At 49.3% G+C, this 19,570-nt stretch overlaps 1 protein-coding gene and 1 long non-coding RNA gene across 2 annotated transcripts; both read left to right on the top strand.

Moving 5' to 3' along the window:
* The first annotated feature begins 879 nt into the window (after positions 1-879).
* Positions 880-9,510, top strand: LOC122466324. The gene is made up of 5 exons (XR_006291740.1): positions 880-1,027; positions 3,278-3,318; positions 3,747-3,874; positions 5,853-9,245; positions 9,378-9,510. It is a non-coding gene; the product is annotated as an uncharacterized LOC122466324 (long non-coding RNA).
* Positions 9,511-14,419: 4,909 nt separating this feature from the next.
* LOC122466317 (platelet glycoprotein Ib alpha chain-like) lies at positions 14,420-19,256 on the top strand. Its single transcript, XM_043549425.1, has 2 exons — positions 14,420-14,555; positions 15,384-19,256. The coding sequence occupies exon 2, from the start codon at positions 15,387-15,389 to the stop codon at positions 17,379-17,381; it is 1,995 nt and encodes a 664-aa protein (XP_043405360.1). The 5' UTR covers positions 14,420-14,555; positions 15,384-15,386; the 3' UTR covers positions 17,382-19,256.
* Positions 19,257-19,570: the final 314 nt, after the last annotated feature.

The following is a 19,570-nucleotide window of genomic DNA, read 5'->3' as shown; positions in this document are numbered from 1 at the left end:
TTTCTGAAGGGTCTGCCTTATCTGTGTCAGTCTGCTCCATGACAGTTGCCTCCCTGGACAGAGTTTTGTGTCCTTTTAATCTGTCACTGTTCCCAGCCTTAGCAAAACAGCTGTTGCTGGAGCCTGAAATTAGCATCTTCACAACTCAGAGATCAGGTATTGTGTCTCACCTCCTGACTACAGCTGGGCAAAAGGTTTTACCCGGAACTTTTTTCCCGCAGAAAAAGGCTGATATGGGCCAACTGAAGCACTTAGCAAATTTGTGTTGAATTTACCGACTTCTTTGTTGGAAACAAACCCAAAATAAAAAAAAATCCAAAAGAATCAAAATGGTTTGTGTCAATGTGTTCAAAATGAAATATTTTATTTTTTAGTTGAAAGAGCTTTTGGTCACAAAACTTTTTTTTTAAACAAAATGGAATGTTTTTAAAAACTCAAAACTGAAATGAAACGTTGTGTTTCGTTTAATTCAATCAAAAATGAATTTATTTACTTTTTGGGTTACTGAAAAATTAGACTTTTTAAATTTCAGGTTAACCCAAAAAATTTGGGGGGGGGGAGGGGGGCAGGAGAGGCCCCAGTTGTATGACCAGCAAACCAAATATCAAATATTCACTCAGCTCTCTTCCTGACTTTCTTTCCTACTAGTTTACTAACAGCCCTGCTATTAAATTAAATCAACATACTGTGGCAAGGCACCTCTTTTGCCACCTCAGCATTTCTCCCTCTGCAAGGGCCAGTATGCCAGAATAAATCAATCATATTCCAGAGATCTTTAATGCTTAACTTTGGTATATTTACAAGGTGGACCTCAAGATAGGCCCAAGTAATTCTCTTAAGCAAAAGACCACCCGCAACACAAAAGACATACATTCCTTGTGTAAGGGGAGTGTTGCCCCCTTATTAACATTCAGTGGGGGTTTTTTGGTTGGCTAGCTCCCAGTACTAAAAGGGGAAGGGTCGGTGGGAAACCAGGACCCTGAGACTGACAGCCCCCAGGAACAATGGGGAGAGGCCAATGTTCCAGGTCAGCCTGAATGATGGGGTGGGCAGGCTAATCAGGGAGTCAGGAGGCCAGGTAGGTCCCGTCCTCTCTGTGAGCTGGATTTGCCTGGGTCAGACAGAGTGGGGGCTGAGCTAAGGAGAAAGCAGGGGCCCAAGCTGAGCTGGGGAGCAGAGCTGGGCCAGAAAAGCAGCCCAGAGAGAGCAGACCCTGTCCTGGGAGCAGAGCTGCAGCCCCAAAGCCAGAGGGGCCAGAAAAGCAGCCCAGGAAGCAGGTCAGTGCTGGGAGCAGAGTCACAGAAGCAGCCTGCAGAGCAGACCTGTCCTGGGAGCAGAGCTGTAGCAACCAGAGCCAGAGGGGCCAGAGAAGCAGCCCAGGGCAGAGTGGTGGAGCTGGGTGCGGTGAGCAGCTGGGGAAAGCGAGGGGGACCCTGGGCAGCAGGCCCAGCACAGGGAGACGCCTCAGCCCTCCAAAGAGACATAAACTCAGTGTTTACTGAGGGAGAACAGCCCTCTATGAAAAGCCTTAGTTTCCTGCTTCTTCTAACCTTAGAGCAGTTACTTCTCATCACTCTTCCCCCCTCTCTCTCACCAGTGGAGGGTTTTTAAAGGTCACCAGCAGCCTTTAATTGGACTCAGGTGTCTCTAATTAACCTGAGGTAACCCTTTTTTCAGTTCATAGGGAAACTGGCCTTCACCATTCTAGTACTGATATATTTGCTTTCTGCCACTCTCTTATAGCTGCCAGGTCTGATTTTGTCACATATTTCCCCCATCCCGCCCAACTCAATATTATGAGGTTGGGTATGAGGATGGAGAAACAACATACCCTTTACAGGCCTTCAGCATTGCCATGCCTGATTCCTGCTCTGTGCAGCACCTTGAAGTGGAAGGGCTGTAGTGACTGGAACCATCTTGCTACTCTTGCCTTTTTTCTGGTGCATCCACTTAAGGGAAGCATGGGCCATAATAAGGGTAAACCTCTGTCCAAAGAGGTAATACCAGAGGGTTTCCATGGCCTATTTTACCATGAGGCACTCTTTCTCCACTACAGCTTACTTTTGTTCTCTGGGAAGGCATATCTACTGAGCGAGACAAAGTTCCTCCTCTGCCTTGGTGGATCCTGCGCTTTCTGACAGATTTGCTCACCTCAGAGGTTCACGGCAGTCCTCAGTTTGGCCACTTTTGTTAGTGGCACAAACCTGCCATTCACTCAGCTAACCTCATCACTGGCCAGCATGGGAGAAATGGAGAACAATCCCCGCAGTCTGTGTTGTCCCACCTAGTGGGTCGGGGACGGGCCAGATCCCTTTCCAAATTAGACCTTCTCCTCTGGTATGTCTCACAGATCCAGTCAACTCCTCCTGTGTCAGATAGGGAGTTTGGGGGGATAGGGGAACCCGGGCCCACCCTCTACTCTGGGTTCCAGCCCAGGGCCCTGGGGATAGCAGCTGTCTACAACATCTCCTGTAACAGCTGCATGACAGCTACAACTCCCTGGGCCACTTCCCCACGGCCTCCCCCACAGCACCTTCTTTATCCTCAACACAGGACCTTCTTCCTGATGACTCTTGTACTCCTCAGTCCTCCAGCAGGACATCCTCTCACTCCCAGCTCCCTATGTGCCTCTCACTAACTGAAGGGAGGTCTTTTTTAACCAGGTGCCCTGATTAGCCTGCCTGCCTTAATTGGTTCTAGCAGGTTCCTGATTGTTCTGGAATAGTCCCTGTTATTTTACCCAGAGAAAAGAGACCTGCTTGAGCTGGGGCTAATGTATCTACCTTCCACCACTCTCCTGTAGCCAGCTGGCCTGACCCTGTCACATGAGGTACGAGATGAGAAAAGATGGCTCCCAGCCTGACTTCAGAGGCATCCATTTATAGTCTGAACTCATTCTCAGCTTCTGAGGTTACTAGCACTGGATTATCCCAGAGAGCTGTCCTCAAATCCACAAAAGCATATTCTGCCGCACTGCTCTATTTTAGTATGTCTGGGCCTCTGGACTTTATCAGATCTGTCAAAGGTATGCCCTGGTGGCAAAGTGGGGAATGAATCACCTATAATACCCCACTATCCCCAGAAATGCTCAGACTTGTTTCTTCCTGATCAGTTTGGCCAACTTTGTATCACCGCTAACTTGTTCAGCTGGGGTTTCACTACACCGTTCCCCATGATATACCTGAGCTAATTTGCTTCCATTGCACGTTTGGACAGATTAGCAGTGAGACCCGCTTTACTCAGTGTATCCAATATTGTCTGCTTCCACCTTTTCTAGGGATATCCCTCGTCTTGGCTGTATATGATTGCATCATCCAAGTAAGTGGCTGCATACTTCGCATGTAGGCATAATAACTTATCAATGAGTCACTGGAAGGTTGCTGGAGCCCCATGAAATCCAAAAGGGAGGATTGTGTACTGGTATAGGTCCTCTGGCCCAGAGAAGGTGGTCTTCTCTTTGGCTGCCTCTGCCAGAAGGATTTGCCAATAACCTTTGGTCAGCTGGAGGGTAAATAAGAATCTTGCTTTTTCCAGCTAGTCAATTAACTTGTCTATTAGCGGTATGGGGTAGGGATCAAACTAGGACATCTCATTTAATTTTCATAAGTCATTGCAGAGCCTCATGGTACCATCTGGCTTAGGTTTCAGAACAATTGGGATGGACCACCAACTGTGAGACTGTTCCATGACTACCACCTCCAGCATCCTCTTAACTTCTGTACTAATCTTTTTTCTTTTCGCCTCAGGGATCTGGTATGGTTCAACCTTCACCTTTACTCCTGGATCCATGATGATGAGGTGATGCGCTTCTGTGGTTTTCCCTGGCTTCTCTGAGAACACTTTGTGGTTTCACTCTATCATGTTGACTACTTCTGTACGTTGCCCAGCAATCAATTTGGGAGATATTTTTATTTGTCCCTTAGGTTTATCTTCCTGGAATGGTGTCTCTAGGGTGACCATATAAGCTCCTCTATCTTGCCAGGGCTTTAATAGGTTTTATTTGCTCCTGCTTTCAGCGATCAGGTTGTCAAATCTTAGGGCTTGTCTACACTGGCATTTTATTATGCTGTATCGTGCTTGCTCAGGGATGTGAAAAATCACCCCCCCCCCCGAGCACAGCAAGTTTCAGTGCTGTAAAGTGCCTGTGTAGACAGACTCCGAGAGCACTCCAAGCTATGCCCCTTGTGGAGGTGATTTACACAGAGCTCTGGGAGAACTCTCTCCCCAGCGCTGGCATCCATCCACTCCGTCACATTAAAGCACTGCCACAGCAGGGTCTGTGCTACCATGTCTTTACTGCTGTTTCTAGACATGCTAGCTCAATTAAAGCTAGCACAGCTATGCACACCTTCAGCTGTGATCACTCCTCTGGGTGCAGTGTAGATGTCCCTAGACATTTTTCCTGGTACAGCAATGTTAATTGAGGGTGATTTTTGCTAGCAAATTCCCTAGTGTGTATGCAGTTATTCTGGCGTAAAAGTGCTTTTGCTGGAATGCATCCGATGAAGTGGGCTGTAGCTCACGAAAGCTTATGCTCAAATAAATTGGTTAGTCTCTAAGGTGCCACAAGTACTCCTTTTCTTTTTGCGGATACAGACTAACACGGCTGCTACTCTGAAACTTTGCTGGTATAGTTTATTTCACTTGGGGAACTGGAATAAACTATACCAGCAAAAGTATTCTGCTGCTGCTGTAAGTTGCATCTGCACTAAGAGGGATTGGCTACTGTAATGAGACTGGCAAACCTTTTAAATCCAAACCTGGTCCAATTCCAATAGGATTGTTGTCAGTCACAGCTCTTTGAAGAATTTGGCTGTGTTAGAGAGGTGTCTCATGCGCTGCAAGGGACAAGGTGTCATTAAACACTCTATTTACTGTTGTAACTGAAAACCCTGGGTGTGGCCTGCAATTTCCTGTCAAGTTATTGCTCAGGACTCCTGTGGAAACCACTTTCTAGAAAAAAAAACCGTGCGCTCTTACCAAACACAAACAGGAAAAAAAAACCAGCGAAAGAGTTTGAAATGTAAAGCTTTCATTGTAACAATATCACTTACTCCCTTTCTCTTAGAGAAGAGTTTGATAATATTAACTGTCCTTTTGGGGAGAAAAGTGGCAGCTGCAATGATCTGGAGTGAGGGTTGGTGTTGCTGATGGAGCTGGATCCTGTTCCCTTTCATAAAAAACAAACTTGTACTGAGAGGTCAAAAGGTAGAAGATGCAGTCTCTGTTTCTGGCGCTGACTCATACTTGTAGCCTCACTGCTGGAAAAACAAGCCCAGCACTGTGCTCTGATCAAACCACTCTGAGACCTGACAGACTTTTACCGGACTCGGGCAATTTGAGGCATTGCTTTTAGCTTCTTCTCTGGTCACAGGCTCACAGCTTTGTTGCAAGGAGTGGAGGTTTTTTGCTGACTAATCCAAACTCTTACTAGATAGAAGGCAAAAAGAGAGAGGCAGGGAAGAGAAGTGAAAAGGGGACGCAAAGTGACACATGAAGGAGTGTGTGGGAGCAGGAACTCAAGTCTCTCACATCCCAGCTGTTGGTCAGGAGTTACCGTGAACTGGTGGCCGTGCGGCTGTCATTGGTTCCTTCTCTCTGGTCGGGACACCTTCCATGCTCAGGACAATGGAGACCCAATGGTGTCATGGTGGATCCGATGGTGAAGTAGGGGTGGAGGTAGAAGAGCAGCCATGGTGCTGAAGCTTGCTCCTTCCATTCCATATGTCCTGCTGCTCCATTTAGGGGCTCCCAGATTAACAACATGCAGAAAGAGGATGGCAGCCTCATCCCATAACCAATCAAATTGCATTTGGGGCTGATTATAACTGAACATTTCCTCCCATTTCTAGAACCTTCCATCTCACCATCCTGTCAACCCGAGCTGCCTTTTTCATGGATTCCAAGGCCAGAAGGCACCAGTGTGATCATCTCATCTGACCTGCTGTGTAACACAGGCCAGAGAACTTCCCCCAAATAATTCCTACAGCAGATCTTTTGGAAAAACATCCAGTCTTGATTTGAACATTGCCAGTGATAGAGAATCCACCGCTACCCACAGTATTGTTCCAAAGGCTAATTACCCTCGCTTGTTAAAAAAGGAAAACCTCTTCTCCTGGCTCCTTTCCCTGGAACAATCTTAGTTCATACCAGTCCTTCTCCAACTTCTGCTGGCTTTTATAAACAATATGATAGCCTAGTTGATTTTCTGTTACTCTTTTAATGTGGGTTTAATGTGTATGGTGGCTAATTAGAATGACTGTTGCTTGTGAACAGATACCTGAGTTTTCGGAAGTACAGCTCTGTTAGCTTTCTCTGAAGACCATGAGCATGAGCCCTCCTTACGGAGCTCAGGGAAAGGGTTGCTCCCAGGGCAGCTGCGTTTTTTAACCCATGACACACTTTTCTGATCAAACAACAGAACCAGGCTCAGCTTGGTGGGTCAGAAGTTCACTTCACTTTGGAACTGTACTACCAACTCCCTAGTGTTCAAAAATCCTGAGATATGATTTTTAAGCCAGAGATGTTTTAAAAATAATAATGAATTTGGGGTTCCCCTTTGGGACGTTTGGTGTATGATGAGTTAACCATTTTGCAGAATGTAACCCTACAGGTGATATGGATGCCAAGCTGGAAGAACACAATTTTAAACTGGCCACAGCCTGAAGCTGAGAATATTCCCCGACATGCAAACGTATGGGAGCCATTGTGGGAGCGGGTGCAGCCAGTGCTTTTCAGTGTGTCCTTTCACTCTATTACATGGGTCGTATGCCCCAAGGGATGGTGGGTGGACTAAATTCATCCCAGCTGTAGTGCATACAGAAAAGGATTGAAACAACAATTCAATGGGTGGGTGAAGGGGCGCACCTGGAATCGTCGTTGGAAAAGGGGATTGTGGGCAGCAGGGAACACTGTGCTGGGTACATGGAATCTGAGGGGCGAGTGGGTAACCAAACAATTGATAAGCCAAAATGTGAGATTTCAACAATGAATGAATGGCACAGCAACTCTCGGCAGATGCCACAGGATGGAGGACGGCAGTAGAGGTGAACCTGCGGTTAACTCATTGGGTAGGAGACCTTGTGACATGGGTGGGGGATGGCTTCAGAAGGCTAACATGGGGAGAAGTGTGTGTAGATATACAAAATGCTCCGTTAATAATGTTAATGGATATCATGAGAGACGCTTGGTCAGAACAATGACCTCTGGTATTAAATCGGGAAGCTGGCCCATATTTATTCACACTTGCGAAAACATACCCATCATCCTGGAAAATAATATCCCCTACCTGTGGGGCCAGTACTTGTGTAATTGTTACCATGATACTGTGGGAAAGGAATGCAACTAAGGTGGTCCCCCGAACCCTATCGGAGTAACAAGAAAAGGAGGCATGTGTTGGGAACCTCTGGGAAATAGATGGGGAGGGTGGAATGATGTGAATGGACTATCATTACGTTAAGCAATTGTATACCCAGAGGAGGCATCTGGGTGTGCCCCTCTCCTATGACTATGGAGGAGCAGGATCAATGGCTTCTTGCAAGGGGGGGATATTTAGGTGTAATATATAGGGGTGCAGTGTATTCTGTTTGGAATGTATGCAATCCTGTAATATAACACTAGGAGGCAAAATCATACCAGCATATAACCAAATTATAAGTTTCTATACATTGCCAGCTGGACTAGGGTGCACGAATGGATCAGTGGACCTAAGCACTGTAAACAATCGAACTCGCACCTATTACCCCATCCCGTAACAAGTAGTCGAATTGGTGTGGACAATACCGAATTTCACGGTGGATATTCAATGGGCACAAAATATGGACAAGAGTACACAAAGATTACAGGAGCAACTCACCGTGACCGCCAATAGTTGGACACACTTCAGGATGGCGTTGACAGAATTTTAACCCTATCGAAGGAGGAGAAGCAGTGTTTTTGGTGGTGGCCAGGATCTTGGACTATACTACAGTGGTCAGAAGTCTCAGTATTGCTGTGGATTGTCATGGAGGCTGGTGTATTGTTAAGTATACTTGTGTTACATTGCATATGGAAGCAGTCAAGAGAGGCACAACTCTCTAAAGAACAGCCAATAATTATAATCCATACGTAATACAGTAAGCCCCCCGCCCCACGTACTAGACAACCCGGACCCAAACTTCTTGGGCCCACTATAATGGGAAGTCTGGAACACTAATTGGAATAGGTGTGGTATGCCCATAAGATAGAAGGTGCAGGGCACGGTACTATACAAGGAGCAGTGGGACAGATGGAGCATCGACACATTCCACCTTGATGCCTGGCCCTATCAGGAAATGTGTCACCATATGTCCTATGCTTTTCCAGGGATACCTGGGCAGGAGGATCCCAAAAGAAAAGAAAGGGGTGGACTGTTAGAATATAGATATGCAGGCCTGCTTGTAAAGGCCTATACTTTAAGAACTTAGGTGTATTTTTATCACTTAGCTAGTTATAGAGGTATAAAACAAAGAAGCAAAATCACACTCCACCTGTGTATGGGTCTTCTCGCACTAGGATAATCTGAGGCCTGGTTCTTAGGCTAAGGGCTTTGGCTAAGCAGCAGGGGCAGCCATAAGCTGGGAAGCGAACGGTCACATCCTCACATTCCAAACTAGTTACATTGAAATAAGGTGGTATTGGGCTGTTAGGAATACAATCCTGTCCTGGTAGTGCCTATCGCCTCCAGATAAAGAGGGTTAAAGAAAACTTAGTTTGATAGCATCCTGTCTGGCAAGAAATCACTAATCGATGGTTGTGGTTGTGAAACCCTCATTTCTGTATGTTTTATCTTTATGGCCCACGCTTTTCTATTGTTAATCTGTCTGGTTCTCTAATTGTTTCTGTCTGCTGTATAATTAATTTTGCTAGGTGTAAGTTAATTAGGGTAGTGGGATATAATTGGTTAGAGAATTATGTTACAATAGGTTAGGATTTGGTTAGACAGATTTCAGTAAAATGATTGGTTAAGGAGTAGCTGAGACTGTTACTATATAAACTGAGGTCAAACAGGAAATAGGTGGTGAAATTAGAATCATGCTTGCTGGAAATTAACCCCAATAAACATCACATTGTCTTCACTTTGTCTTCTGGTCTTTTGCTGCTTGCTGTCTGCGTGACAAGAACCAGGGAAGTGGGAGAGTTGAGAGAAAGTCCTTTAACAGTCTGCAATTTCCTGTCAAGTTATTGCTAGTGACTCCTGTGGAAACCACCTTCTATAAAAAAAAATGGTGAGCTCTTATCAAACACATACAGAAAAAAAAAACAGCTAAAGAGTTTGAAATATAAAGCTTTCGTTGTAACAATATCACTTACGCCCTTTCTCTTAGAGAAGAGTTTGATGGTATTAACTGTCCTTTTAGGCAGAAAAACGTCCGTTTCAATGATCTGGAGTGATGGTTGGTGTTGCTGATGGAGTCTGATCCTGTTCCCTTGTACTGAGAGAAAGGTCAAAAGGTAGAAAATGCAGTTGGACCCTATCCTTGCAACAAAGCCCGTTGCCAACTGTGCCCACATATCTATTCAGGGGACACCATCACAGGGCCTAATAACATCAGCCACACTATCAGAGGCTCGTTCACCTGCACATCCACCAATGTGATATATGCCATCATGTGCCAGCAATGCCCCTCTGCCATGTACATTGGTCAAACTGGACAGTCTCTACGTAAAAGAATAAATGGACACAAATCAGATGTCAAGAATTATAACATTCATAAACCAGTCGGAGAACACTTCAATCTCTCTGGTCACGCAATCACAGACATGAAGGTCGCTATCTTACAACAAAAAAACTTCAAATCCAGACTCCAGCGAGAAACTGCTGAATTGGAATTCATTTGCAAATTGGATACTATTAATTTAGGCTTAAATAGAGACTGGGAGTGGCTAAGTCATTATGCAAGGTAGCCTATTTCCCCTTGTTTTTTCCTACCCCCCCCCCCCCCAGACGTTCTGGTTAAACTTGGATTTATGCTGGAAATGGCCCACCTTGATTGTCATGCACATTGTGGGGAGAGTGGTCAGTTTGGATGAGCTATTGCCAGCAGGAGAGTGAGTTTGTGGGGGGGGGGTGAGAAAACCTGGATTTGTGCTGGAAATGGCCCACCTTGATTTTCATGCACGTTGTAAGGAGAGTGGTCACTTTGGATAGGCTATTACCAGCAGGAGAGTGAGTCTGTGTGTGTGGTTTTTGGAGGGGGGTGAGGGGGTGAGAGAACCTGGATTTGTGCAGGAAATGGCCCACCTTGATTATCATACACATTGTGAAGAGAGTGGTCACTTTGTATGGGCTATTACCAGCAGGAGAGTGAGTTTGTGTGGGGAGGGCGGAGGGTGAGAAAACCTGGATTTGTGCTGGAAATGGCCCAACTTGATGATCACTTTAGATAAGCTATTACCAGCAGGAGAGTGGGGTGGGAGGAGGTATTGTTTCATGGTCTCTGTGTATATAATGTCTTCTGCAGTTTCCACAGTATGCATCCGATGAAGTGAGCTGTAGCTCACGAAAGCTCATGCTCAAATAAATTGGTTAGTCTCTAAGGTGCCACAAGTACTCCTTTTCTTTTTGAGAATACAGACTAACACGGCTGTTACTCTGAAACCTGTCTCTGGTGCTGACTCTCACTTTAGCCTCGCTGCCCAGCAAGCTAAAACAAGCCCAGCACTGTGCTCTGATCAACCACTCTGAGACCTGACAAACTGTTACCAGACTCAGGCAATTTCAGGAATTGCTTTTAGCTTCTTCTCTGGTCACAGTCAACATGGATTCACCAAGGGCAAGTCATGCCTAACCAACCTGATTGCCTTCTATGATGAGATAACTGGCTCTGTGGATATGGGGAAAGCAGTGGACGTGATATATCTTGACTTTAGCCAAGCTTTTGATACCATCTCCCACAGTATTCTTGCCAGCAAGTTAAAAAAGTATGGATTGGATGAATGGACTATAAGGTGGATAGAAAGCTGGGTAGATTGTTGGGCTCAACGAGTAGTGATCAATGGCTTGATGTCTAGTTGGCACCCGGTGTCCCAGGGGTTGGTCCTGGAGCCGGTTTTGTTCAACATCTTTATTAATGATCTGGATGATGGGATGGATTGCACCCTCAGCAAGTTTGCCGATGACACTAAGCTGGGGGGAGAGTTAGATATGCTGGAGGGTAGGTATAGGGTCCAGAGTGACCTAGACAAATTGGAGGATTGTTCCAAAAGAAATTTGTGAGGTTCAACAAGGACAAGTGCAGAGTCCTGCACTTAGGACAGAAGAATCCCATGCACCGCTACAGGCTGGGGACTGACTGGCTAAGCAGCAGTTCTTCAGAAAAGGACCTGGGGATTGCAGTGGATGAGAAGCTGGATATGAGTCAGTAGTGTGCCCTTGTTGCCAAGAAGGCTAATGGCATATTGGGCTGCATTAGTAGGAGCATTGCCAGCAGATCGAGGGATGTGATTATTCCCCTCTGTTCGGCACTGGTGAGGCCACATCTGGAGTATTGCATCCAGTTTTGGGCCCCCCCACTACAGAAAGGATGTGGACAAATTGGAGAGAGTCCAGAGGAGGGCAATGAAAATGATTAGGGGGCTGGGGCACATGACTTACAAGGAGAGGCTGAGGGAACTGGGCTTGTTTATTCTGCAGAAGAGAAGAGTGAGGGGGGCTTTGATAGCAGCCTTCAACTACCTGAAGGGGGGTTCCAAAGAGGATGGAGCTCGGCTGTTCTCAGTGGTGGCAGATGACAGAACAAGGAGTAATGGTCCCAAGTTGCAGTGGGGGAGGTCTAGGTTGAATATTAGGAAACACTATTTCACTAGGAGGGTGGTGAAGCACTGGAATGGGTTACCTACGGAGGGGGTGGAATCTCCATCCTTAGAGGTTTTTAAAGCCCGGCTTGACAAAGCCCTGGCTGGGATGATTTAGTTGGGGTTGGTCCTGCTTTGAGCAGGGGGTTGGACTAGATGACCTCCTGAGGTCCCTTCCAACCCTAATCTTCTATGATCCTATGACAATTTGTGTTCCTCATGATGGCATGGGGTTTGGTTAGTGACCCAAATTTAGGGCCTTTTGAACAAGCGGCTCACAAGATACTGGACACACACACACACACACACACACACACCCCAGACTAAAGTTGACATGTTTTGGCAATGATGTTTTGCTTAGGGATAGAGATCAAAACAGGGCTGAGGTCATTGCACCAGGCTCTCAGTCATTTGAAAGTTCCCCCAATGCATGTTATACACCAGCCCTTTGGGGGAAATCAAATTACGGTGTTATCCGCCAAAGAGTTTGGTTCTTCTATTAGGTGGGTCACCATGCCTTGGGTCACATGCCAAATAGAGTACACTGAGCATGCACAGACAGTGATTATGGACTACACGTTTAATTGCAGCAGGATAGCCCAAGGCTACATGTAGGTAAGCCTTTAAACAAGACCCACCTCTCCCTGTCCATTTAAGTCCCGTGCTTGGCAGAAATCTGGAAAAAGTGGGAGAAAAAAATCTGTTGTGTCCAGGATTTTTATTATTTTATTTGGAGGCAAAGTAATCAAAGTATTTTTGTAAAAAACTTGTCGTGAATTGGGTGGGGGAATGTGGGGGAGAGAGTTTGGGGGCTGCACTGAGGGGACTGGGTATTGTGGGAAGGGGGATAAATGGGGATGGGGTGGTGAGAAGGGTTGGGGGACTCAGGTGAGGGGGAAGGACACCGGGAAGAAGGAATATGGGGTGAGTGGCAGGAGAGCTGGAGGAGAATAGTGGCAGGAGTGCCTGTCAAGTCAGCCTCATATTTCCCCCTTCTGTGTGTGTGCTAAGACCTGGGGGGCCTAGCCCCTCTTCCTACCTTTGCGTGTGTGCCAGGATCTGTCCCAGCAATGGCGTCTGAGCCCCTTTCCTACCCCCACATGTGAGCTGGGATATAAGGGGCCTGGCCTCTCTGGGGGTAGCTGAGTCCTGCTCCTGTGTATGTGTGCCAGGGTCTGAGGCCCCTCACCCACTTGTGAGAGCCTGACCACCACCCCCAACCATGCATTCCCCCACATAGCCGGTTCGGGAAGGGCCTGAGCCCCTCTCCTTAACCCTTTATGTGAGTTGGAATCAGGAGGTCCCTGCTGACCCCGATGCACCCCCCAACTCTCCAACACCTGCTCCCAAAACCTCAAAGCATTGACAGGCCAGAAAGCACATCTAGGGGTGAGGAGACAGCTAACCCCGGTGGGATCACACACAGGACCCCAGGACTGTAGCCACTGGACTGCGTGTGCTTCTAACCACCCTGTGTGACAGGGGACATTGCTAGAGGAACCGAGAGTGGCAAGGATGACAAAGGACAATCCCTTCCTGTCCCCATTTATCTCCTTGCCCAGATCCCAGTCACTCCTTCCGCAATTAATAATAACCCCCACAATCTCCTGACACAATTAACCCATGCCATGCTGAGAGGCTGTAGAGGTGGGATCCCTCACCCAGCGCTGAGACAGAGCTGCTTCCCCAGTGGGTGGTGGGGGGTGTTTATACTGGGATCACAGTCTGCCATTAACACAGATTTGGTGTGTGGAATGAGGGCTATTTTACAAGGGAATCTGTCCCCCACCACTGAGATGCAGCTGCCTCTGGTGTGGGTGGCTGGGGCTATTTACATAGGGATCTCTCACCTCACACCAAGAGACAAACAAAGAGACGGTTAAGGGATGACTTGGTTACCTCTATAAGTACCTGTATGGGCAACAAATCTTTGCTCATGTGTTGTTCAATCCAGCAGAGAAAGGTAGAACAGGATCCAATGGCTAGAAGTGGAAGCTAGACAAATTCAGACTGGAAATAAGGCCTCAATTTTGCATGGTGAGAGTAATTAACCACTGGAACCATTTACCAAGGGTCGTGGTGGATTGTCCATAACTGACAATTTATAAATCAAGATTGGATGTTTTTCTAAAAGCTCTTCTCTAGGAATTATTTTAGGGCAGTTCTCTGGCCTGTGCTGTACAGGAAGTCAGACTAATGGTCCCTTCTGGCCTTGGAATTTATGAATCTAGATGCAACCACCTCTGGGGAAGGGCACAAAGGCAGTTTATAAAAGGAACTCTTGCCCAGTGCTGTAATGCAGATGCCTCGGGGGTGGGACAGCTGGTTGTAAAACCATCATTTGCCGGGCAAGATGCATCCCCTTCCAGAGTATACCTACTATCTGTATGGGCATCCCTTGCCCGGTTCTGAGATGCAGTTTCTGGAGTGGGGCAAGAGTTTATGGAGTGGATCAGAAAGCAGTGTGTAATCTGGCTGGACTCTGATGTGACCTCTATGGGGGCTTTTAATGCCTTGAAGGAAGGAATGAGGGAAGGAGGGTCAGTGTCTCTGTTTGATGTCACAGGAAACCACATACCCAACCCCCAGCAGCTGCCGAGGCTGATATGAGGGGTTGGACTCAGGATCCCTGATGCAGTCAGTCAGCCCAGTGGGAAAAGCTGCCCCCAGAGCAACCTCTCAATCCACAGCTGGGAGTGTGGGAGACACAGGTGGGAGAGCAACCCCAGCAGAGACCCCCGGTGAGTCCATGGGGACGGGTAATCATCAGTGAGATGCAGTCACCTCTGGGGTGGAGCAGCTGTTTGTAGAGGGAACTCTGGGTGGGGGGAAGCTGTTTAATCCGGGGATGTACCACTGATGGCATGGGGTGCAAGGGCTGTTTATACAGTGATCCCTCACCTGGTGCTGAAGGCACTAAATGCCAGATGTTTTAATCATGCTCCCCTCATGCAGATGGCACTGGGGGACCTAGTTGAAGCAAGGGCAGGGAATACAGGCAGGTGGGGACTGGATGTGGTAATTACCTGGCGGGGGGAGGTTGCATCTCCTCCTGACTGGACCAGCTGCTGTGGGTATAAGGGGAGCAGAAGATACAGGGTTGGGTGGAAGGGAAACTACAGGGATTGATTCAAACCTTTTGAGTTTAGTCCAGTCTGGGGTATGGGGAGCAGGTGTGGGGATGTCAACTCCTTGTAAGTGGTGTCAGCTCCCTGACACTGTTAAAGCACCAGAAGGTTTAGTGTAGATGGTCCCCAGCGTGGTCAGGATGCAGGTGCAATGATCTCCTGCCTGATGGGACAGAGGGCACTGGGCAGCAAGGGAGCCCTTGTTATTAGAGCTAGTATCTGCTCAGGGGACCCAATGCTGTTGCAGCACCAGCTGCATTAGTGTAGATGGGACCACTGTGGTATATCCCCCCGGGAGTTGTCCCCCAGCACTCCAGACTGGGGAGTCATAAACCTCAGTTAGTGTTCACAGGGTCGCTGTATTGTTGCAGTCTGAGCTGGTTAGTGTAAACATGCCCTGTGATGTCGGTGCCCTGAGCATGCTCTTGACCTCCCCTGCAGACCATGCTGTGCCCCACCTCACCTCACCTAGCCCTCCTGGCCCTGCTCTCTGTGGCTGGCGCTGTGGGTCCGGGGGAGCCATGCCAGTCCGAGATGAACCTGATCAAGGACCAACTGCAGGTCAACTGCTCCGGGCAGGGGCTCAGCGTGGTGCCACCTGCCCTGCCTAAGAACACTGGCATCCTGCTGCTCAGCACCAACCGCCTGGCGTCCGTCTCCACTGCCTCCTTCCAGCACCTCCCTGAGCTGGCTGAGCTGGACCTGTCAGGCAACGGACTGGGTGCGCTGCACACTGGGCCCCCCCTGCCCTTGCTGCAGGAGCTAGTCCTGTCCCACAATGCCCTGGGGGTCCTGCCCACCCTGCAGGGCCTGCCTGTCCTCACCCGCCTGGCCCTGGCTCACAACAACATTTCAGAGCTGCTGCCAGGGGCCTTCCGGGCTGTGGGGCAGCTGAAGGATCTGAATCTACGGGGGAACCAGCTGCGGACGCTGCCAGAAGAGGTCTTTGAGGGCCTGGCCGGGTTGAAGGACCTGGATCTGTCTGATAACGCCCTGGACGAGCTGCCGCGGGGGCTGTTGACTGGGCTGGAGCTGGAGACACTGAGGCTGTCAGGGAACCAGCTCCGCACTCTGCCCAGCGGCTTCTTTCCCGAGGAGCACATGTTCGCCTTCGTCTTCCTGGCAGGGAACCCCTGGCGCTGTGACTGTGGCCTGGCCTATCTGCGGGGCTGGATTGCGGACAATGACTTCAGCGTCTACACCCAGGAGCAGAGGTCAGAAGGGCTGCAGATCGAGAATGATCCCCGCAGCCCTGTGTGCGATGCGCCCCTCAGACACCGAGGGAGCCCCGTCCTCGAGTTCAAGCAGGCCTGCGGCAAAGCAGGGGACGCGGACTTGGATATTGATGGGACAATGACAGAGGAGGGAACCCCTGTGCCCTCCGCTACTGTCCCCTCCACCACCCTGCCCCCAACCACTCCCGTGCCCCCCACTACTGCCCCCTCCACCACCCTGTCCCCAACCAGCCCTGTGCCCCCCACTACTGCCCCCTCCACCACCCTTCCCCCAACCACTCCTTTGCCCCCCACTACTGCCCCCTCCACCATCCTGCCCCCAACCACTCCCGTGCCCCCCACTACTGCCCCCTCCACCACCCTGCCCCCAACCACTCCCGTGCCCCCCACTACTGCCCCCTCCACCACCCTGCCCCCAACCACTCCCGTGCCCCCCACTACTGCCCCCTCCACCACCCTGCCCCCAACCACTCCCGTGCCCATCACTACTGCCCCCTCCACCACCCTGCCCCCAACCACACCTGTGCCCCCCACTACTGCCCCAGAACCTGCATCCCCAGCACCCCCACGGCTCCCCAGCACCCCCATGACTCCCACCACCATCACCCTTATCCCCTCGCCTCCCTACCATACCAGCCCTCTCCACATCACCCCCTGCCACCAGCCACCCCCTCCAACGGGGGCTCCCCGCCCCTGCGTGTGCCCCACCCCACCCCCAGCGATGCCCGTGGCTGGGCGTCAGCAGGGCAGGGAGGGCCCACCGTGGAGCCACTGGGTGCTCGCCCACTGCTGCCTGCTGCACCTGATGCTCTACCTGGCCTCCTTGCTGCTGCTGCTACTGCCCATGGTGGCTCTCATGGGCTGGATGGGCTGGGTATATCTGAGCTGGTATCGCCCAGCTCTGAGGGGTCCCCCGGGGGCACGGCTGGTGCGGTACCAGCTGCTGAGAAAGGGGGAGCTGGCAGCGCCCACCATGATGCACTTCAGCAGCTTCAAGAGCCCCACCGAGCCCCCGACCTTCCGCACCACCAGAGAGCTGCAGATCCACCGTGACCCCCCTGTGCCCTCCTTCCGACGTGTTACCAGGAGGCTGCTGAGTGTGGGGGGGCTGGGCCCCTGGCGGGCTCCCTCCGCCTACAGCCTAGACAGGGGGGAAGCAGCTATTGGGGCTGTCAGGGTGAAATATGCAACCACCACCCTCTAAGGGGGGCAGGAAACCTGGGTTCTATTGCTGGGGCTGGGGAGGAAGGTCCTGTGAGCTAGGGCAGGGGGTGCTGCTCGCCAGGACGCCTGGGTTCTAGTTCTGGTTCTGTTGCTGTGACCATACCCACTGTGCACCGGGGACAAGATTCCTCCCACTGCTGCAGTACCTGGGAGGCTCCCTTAATATATGTAGAACCCAGGAGTCCTGACTCCCAGATGCCCCTCCTGTCTCAGACCAATGGGACCTTCTAACCCTGTATCTCCCGCACGCACACACCTGTTGCAGAGGCCAGATCTGGAATAACTGTCCAGAAGGACAGTTTCCCCCTAAGACCAGGCACTTCAGGGCTGGCTTGTGCCCTGGCAGAGCCCTGTAGATATTTCCTCCACTCTGTATCAAGTCTCTGGTTGTTCTTATAATACACATAAATGTTGATCCTACTCTGAATCCTGTGGCAGACAGTTCCATTGGCTAATCACAGAATAAAGACCTTCCCTGGATGCATTTCAACTAGGTCACAGTTCAAAAACACTGGGCCTCTAGTTGTCTTTGCCGGAAGTGAATAATGATGCTCAGTTGATGCTAGCTGACAACCCCTAGATGGGAAAGGCCCCATATCGTATTCTCTGACCTGTCTGGGCCAGCCAATTCCCTTGCCTTGTGTGTGGTTCAGAGATAGCACCCTCTAGAGCGAAAAAACCCCATATCCCAATCCCCACCACTCTAAGCTAGCTAGATCCCCTACCCTGGGGTCACATCAGCCGGTGCCCCCTAGAGCAGAAATAGCCCATCTGCCACCGCCCTAAGCCAGCCAATCTCCCACCCTGGGGCTGGATTGGAGCTGGCACCCCCTACAAGGGAAAGGCCCCATGTCCTACTCCCCACCCCCATCAGAGGGCCAATCCCCTGCCCTGAGGCTAGATTGAAGGTGGCCCCCACTAGAAAAGACAGGCTGCATGTCCCACTCCCCGCTGCCCTGAGCCAGCCAGTCTCCTGCCCTGGGGACTGATGGGAAGCGAGGACAGTGCCCCCTAGAGGGGAAATGCCCCATCTCCAAGTCCCCAGCACTCTGAGCTGGCCAGGTCCCCCACCTTGCAGCTGATTTGCAGCAGCATCTTATAGGAAGGAGAAGAGTGGGTAGTTGTATGATTGTTTGATGGCTTTAAGTTCTGGCTTTATTTCCCATATAAGTGTCTGACTTCCCATATCATTCCAATGCACTAAGCTGCGGCTGGAACACTTTCTAATTTCTATTTCCTCTGTAACTAACACACAATATATATATAATCCAAACCCCATTTCATATGGCAATGCTCCTTGAGAGTCTTAAAGAGAAATCACAGATGGTTTTGTGGAGATGTGAGGAGTCTAAAATTTTCCTGTCTTTCAGTTTCAGAGCTTGTCATAAAAATAAAGGGAAGGGTAAACACCTTTAAATCCCTCCTAGCCAGAGGAAAAACCCTTTCACCTGTAAAGGGTTAAGAAGCTAAGACAACCTCACTGGCACCTGACCAAAATGACCAATGAGGAGACAAGATACTTTCAAAGCTGGAGGGGGGGGGCGGGAAACAAAGGGTTCTCTCTGTCTGTGTTGTCTTTTGCCAGGACCAGAGCAGGAATGCAAGTCAGAACTCCTGTAAAGGGTTAATAAGCAATCTAGTTAGAGATGCATTAGATTCTGTTTTGTTTAAATGGCTGATAAAATAAGCTGTGCTGAATGGAATGTAGATTCCTGTTTTTGTGTCTTTTAGTAACTTAAGGTTTTGCCTAGAGGGATTCTCTATGTTTTAAATCTGATTACCCTCTAAGGTATTTACCATCCTGATTTTACAGAGGTGATTCTTTTACTTTTTCTTTCATTAAAATTCTTCTTTTAAGAACCTGATTGCTTTTTCATTGTTCTTAAGATCCAAGGGTTTGGGTCTGTGTTCACCTGTACAAATTGGTGAGGATTTTTATCAAGCCTTCCCCAGGAAAAGGAGGTGTAGGGCTTGGGGGGATTTTGGGGGGAAAAGACATTTCCAGGTGTGCTCTTTCCCTGTTATATTTGTTAGACGCTTGGTGGTGGCAGCAATAAGGTCCAGGGACAAAAGGTAAAATAGTTTGTACCTTGGGGAAGTTTTAACCTCAGCTGGTAAAAATAAGCTTAGGGGTTTTTCATGCAGGTCCCCACATCTGTACCCTAGAGT

Source organism: Chelonia mydas, chromosome 6 (assembly GCF_015237465.2).
Source record: "Chelonia mydas isolate rCheMyd1 chromosome 6, rCheMyd1.pri.v2, whole genome shotgun sequence".
Classification (NCBI taxonomy): Eukaryota; Metazoa; Chordata; order Testudines; family Cheloniidae; genus Chelonia; species Chelonia mydas.
Note: the sequence above shows the minus strand (reverse complement) of the source record. Positions and strands in the feature narration are given on the sequence as shown.